Here is a 5,025-nt window from a genome sequence, read left to right on the forward strand (position 1 = left end):
AGCTCCAGGTCGGTACCTGGCGGGGACGCGCCGTTCCTGGCCTCGCTGCGAGCCGATCCTCACCTCTGCCTCCAGGCGCTCGGGAAGGGGTGATCTCAAACTGCCCGGTGGCGGCAGATCCCTCCCGCCCGGAGACGCTGTTTCTGACCCGGGTCAGGCCTGTTGCAGTTCCAGCACCACCCAGGGCTTGGGAGGTTCCCAGTGGGAGGAGGGACCGGTTGGGGATGGGTCCGCTTGCCCCTCCGGGGGCGAAGGGATCACCGAGTTCTTCCTACAGATGCAGATCAGGAACCTGACGTCGCTGACCCCCGCGGGCGAGGCCGGGCTGACGTGGCCGGTCGGCATCCCTGCGCCCTTCGTCCCCAAGTCCCGCTTCGAGGTGATCAGCTGGGACTACTTCACGGAGCAGCATCTCTTCTCCTGCCCCGACGGCACCCCCAAGTGCGAGCTCTCGGGGGCCGGCAAGGCCGACGTCGATGACGTCATCGAGTCGGCGCTCGAGCAGCTCAACAGCCGCTACCAGCCCCTGCTCCGGTTCTACAAGCGGCAGTTGCTGAACGGCTACCGGCGCTTCGACCCCACGCGGGGCATGGAGTACACGCTGGACCTCCTGCTGGAGGCGGTGACCCAGAAGGGCCACAGCCACGTCCTGGCCAAGCGGGTTAGCCTCGTGCGGCCCCTCAGCAAGATGGAGATCATTCCCATGCCCTATGTGACGGAGGCCACGCGGGTGCAACTGGTGCTTCCCCTGACTGTGCAGGACCTGGACTTTGTAGGGAACTTCCTGGACACATTTGCTATGAACACACTGGACACCCACGACAATGCCCTGCTGACCCTGCTCTTCATCTACCACCCCTACGATGCCCAGCGGGTCAGCCAGCTGGACGTCTTTGCGGGCGTCAAGGCCATGGTGGCAGAGCTGGAGAAACGCTACACTGAGGTGAAGATCCCCTGGATCAGCGTCAAGACGGAGGTGCCGTCACAGGTGAAGCTGATGGACATCGTGTCCAAGAAGCATCCCGTGGACACCCTCTTTTTCCTGGCCAGTGTGTGGACAGAGGTCAGCATGGAGTTCCTAAACCGCTGCCGCATGAACACCATCAGCAACTGGCAGGTCTTCTTCCCGGTGCACTTCCAGGAGTTCAACCCTGCGCTGGTGTACCGGGGTGAGCAGGCCTCGTCGTCCAGCGCTGACGTCCTGCGGGACGGGCGCTTTGACCGGCACGCCTTTGCCGAGGCCTGTTTCTACAACTCCGACTACATGGCTGCACGCACCAAGCTGGCAGCTGACATCCTGGACCGGGACGAGGTGCTGGAGAGCATGGAGGTCTTTGACGTCTTCTTGCGCTACTCAGGGCTCCATCTCTTCCGGGCGGTGGAACCAGGGCTGGTGCAGAAGTACGCGCTGCGCAGCTGCAACCCCCGGCTGAGCGAGGAGCTGTACCACCGCTGTGTGCTCAGCAACCTGGAGGGGCTCGCCTCCCGCTCCCACCTAGCCATGGCTCTCTTTGAGCAGGAGCAGGCGAACAGCACCTGAGTTACCCGCAGCCACCAAGGGTTCCCAGCACCTTAATACTTGGCACCTTTCATTCTCTGCCTCAGCCCCAGCCTGCACTGGGGCAGAGGGCTCATCAAGTGGAGGGGAGAGGAAAGACCTCCCTCTTCCCACCTCAGCCCCAGGGCCGAGGGGAGGGCAGTGGAAAGGTCTGTGGGGGGGTTTTAAAATAAATAATTGAAGTTTCTTCCCATGCAAGTGAACTCCATTCCTCCCAGTTGCTCAGTGAGTCGTCCTTCCTGACTCCAACTGCGGTAGCAGCACCCTCACAGAGGGACTTGGGTCTGAGGTGGAGGGGAAGTGAGTGCAGACCTACTCCCAATCTGCCCAGAGCCACTCACGGCTCCCTGGTGCCATCCCAGCACAGCAAACCCGGGACTGGAACCAGGGCGAGGCAGGCTTGGCAGCTGTAGCTTGTGTGCTGCCCACTGTTCAGAGACGCTCACTCTCCCTCGTATGCTTGCTTGCAGGGACAGACTTCTGTGGGGGCTTGCTGGGGCTGAATTAGGCAGTTAGTCATGTTCCTGCCCTCTGCTCTGCGGGGGCGGGGGGTCCTCTGTCTTTTCCCTTACCCCTCCCCTGTACCCTTGCTAGTCATTCATGCTGCTCTGCAGCCCCCAGTACAAAGAGCTGTTTGCTGCTTTTCCAGGGTAATCGTCTGCCCCAGCAGTGCAGTGTTGGGAGAGCTGCATGCACATCAGCCTCGTGTCCCACAGAGGAGCCAGGCATCCCCATCGGGTCATGACGGCAGGTGCTGCTTCCCAAAATGAGCAGGCTGGGGCTGGGCGGTTTGTCAGGGGCTGTGATAGCCAGGGTACGACATTCCCTCAGGTCTCTGTGGACCTTGTTGCAGAGCCCAGGGTCCCATTGCTGGGCATTTGGTGTTGCCAGAGGAGCTCCTGTTCACGATGAGGAGTCTCCTGCCTAGTGCTAGCTGTGGATGGGACAGCGGCAGCAGGGTGTACCCTTTCTCCCAGGAAGGGTTCCCGTCCAAAGGGAAGGAGGACAGGGAGCAGGGCCAGCAGCCAGAGACTGACTCTGGCAAAGGTGCTGCTGTCCCTCACAGAGGCTGCTTCCTGTGGGACACCCAGCTGGCTGGCGCAAGAGCTGCCTGGCCCCCGGAGCCTCGGTCACCTCCGAAGGGAGGACACTTGTGTAAGAACGTAAATGGGTCAGAAGAGAAGCTGCGAAGAGCAGCCAGCTCATTTCCTTCTGCAGCAGCCTCGGGCTGCGGGCGGGGCACAGCTCAGGCAGCCATTCTTGGGTCTGTGAAACTTTCATTCCTGTGGCTCTGACCAGGCTCCTGCTCTCCTTGTTTGCGCACACGCTGGGTGCACGTACACCTCCCGTGCCCACCCTCTTGCAATCTGTTCCCTTCCAGCTGCTGGCTCCAGTCATGCCCTGCTGCTGCCCAACTCACACCTGGGTGGGACAAGGCAAGCACGGCCTTGCCCTCCTGGGCCCAGACCGCTGTTCGCTGCCAGGCATTAGACTCCGCTTCACTTAAGTGACCTAGCCACTGTCGCCCACGGAAAATGGACTGAGAACTGGCTGATGGTCACAGACGTGAACGGGGAAAAGGACGTTTCTCTCGCTAGAGCAGCGGTTCCCAAACTCTTGACAGATGGGGTACCACCAAGTTAAAAGGATACAACCTTATGTGCCGGTGGTACTTTTTTCAGTTCTACCTTAAGTACCACCAGCAATTTTTTGTCATATAAAGTAATTATAATAAATCTGTTATTGTGTACCACTAACAGGTTATCTGTGTACCACTGGTGGTACCCGTACCACAGATTGGGAACCGCTGCCCTGAAGGGTATTTTCCAAGAAGCCCCTGTAAGGATCCATCATTCGCCCAGTCCTACTTGGGAGACATATAACTAGAAGGAAACGTGAGGCTGCAGCTGACACAAGCTGGTGGGGCCAAGCACGTATGCAGAGCGATCCAGAGGGTGTGCTAGGAGGGACTTGCTTTACTGAATACAGCCACGTGTGAGGCCACGCACCTACTAGCCAATCACACCAGTCACACTAATGTCTCCCCATTCTCTGTCTCAGAAAGCAGCAACTCTGCTGTCATGGGGAAAACTGGTGAGGGTGAGTTTCCCTGCAGAGTGGTTTGTGGCTGCATGAGCAGAGGAAAGCTGCCTGGGTGGAGGGAGGTTGTGTCACTGCCAAACTTTCCATTAGCGAGGAGGGCTGTGTGCAGTGCTGGTGCCTGCCTGCCTGCAGAAAGGGGTGGCAGGGAGCCATAGAGAGTGCCACAGGAAAGCAACAGTCCGGAAAAATGTAAATTAAAAAGCTCTGTTTACTAAATTGGTACAAGAGAAGGTTCAGCGGTGACTTGATCGCAGTCTTCCAGCTCCCGCACAGGGAGTTTCCAGGAGCAGGCAGCTTGTTAGTCTGGCAGACAGAGGCAGGAGGGAGACGTGGTGGGTAGCTGCTGAAGCCAGACAGAGGAGGAGGGTGCAGTTTTTTCTGGATTCAGCACCGAGGGCCATTAGCCATGGCAGCAGATTACCTGCCTGGGGAGGAGCTGGCAAACCAGAGCAATTCTGAAGGGCACGGCTGCTCGGAGATGAAGGGGGTCGATTGGACGTTGCACGTTTGGTTCACCTCCTTGCCCGAGCTTCCCATCCTGCTGCTCTTGCCAGCTGCTGAATGCTTCCCCTGCGCTGTCGCCGCAACGGTTCTTTGCCGACTCAGCACGGTTGAGAGCCTTCTTGGTAACTGCTTCCTTCATGGTGCGTCTCTGTGAGGGCAGCACAGCTGGGGCTGTCGGGTCTGATCCAACCAAGCGTTCGAATGTTCCAGCCAAGGCACGATGTTTTTTCTGAAAGATTGCGGTGTCTCAAACAGGCAGGACTTCCATGAATTAATGTGTCCCTTGTTAGACAGGGGGTGAGATCAGTTGACCACAAAGCTCCCTTGTGACTTTGTAATCTATTAATCTGCATTTCCTAACAGCCGATGCCTCCTTAGAGGGAGATTTATATGCTAAGTCATTGTCAAGCAAGCCTTTGGCTTGGGCAGCGATTCTCACCCGGGGGCCTGGCGTGTTGTCAGAGCCTTTTAAGGGGGTTGTGGGGGGCTGTACAATATTAACATGGGTCGGTGTGCAAGTGCCTACACGCGGTTCACCAAATAAACCCAGAGATTGCAAATAGAAGTCCACAGTGTCACAGACACCCTGACCCGATGTGCTCTGTCCTGGCTCTTTGCAACAGAAGAGTTGCTCTAGATTTTCCATAGTCAAAAATGAGTGAACGCTCACGGGAAGCCAAGAGGAAGAAGAACCAGCTGAGCGGTACCGAGCCAGCTGCTTGGCTGGTCAGCTCCCAGGACCCTGTCGTGGAGAAGTGGAACGGACAGCGACGGGGATGTAGACGATGAGCTTCATTAGGGCGTGAAGCAGGCAGCTACAATGCAGTTACTTCCACAGCCGAGGCTGGCAGGGACCTGCG

General features: G+C 58.1%; 1 protein-coding gene across 1 annotated transcript in view; it reads left to right on the forward strand.

Moving 5' to 3' along the window:
• The window catches only part of CHPF2 (chondroitin polymerizing factor 2), a 3,578-nt gene extending 753 nt beyond the window's left edge, over positions 1–2,825 (forward strand). Inside the window, exon 2 of the mRNA XM_006037078.3 lies at positions 169–2,825. Within this exon, the coding sequence (XP_006037140.1) occupies positions 169–1,540 (1,372 nt within the window). The 3' untranslated portion in view covers positions 1,541–2,825. The remainder of the gene's footprint in view (positions 1–168) is intronic.
• The last annotated feature ends 2,200 nt before the right edge of the window (positions 2,826–5,025 follow it).

The sequence above is a fragment of the Alligator sinensis genome, unplaced genomic scaffold (genome assembly GCF_000455745.1).
Source record: "Alligator sinensis unplaced genomic scaffold, ASM45574v1 scaffold1660_1, whole genome shotgun sequence".
NCBI lineage: Eukaryota > Metazoa > Chordata > Crocodylia > Alligatoridae > Alligator > Alligator sinensis.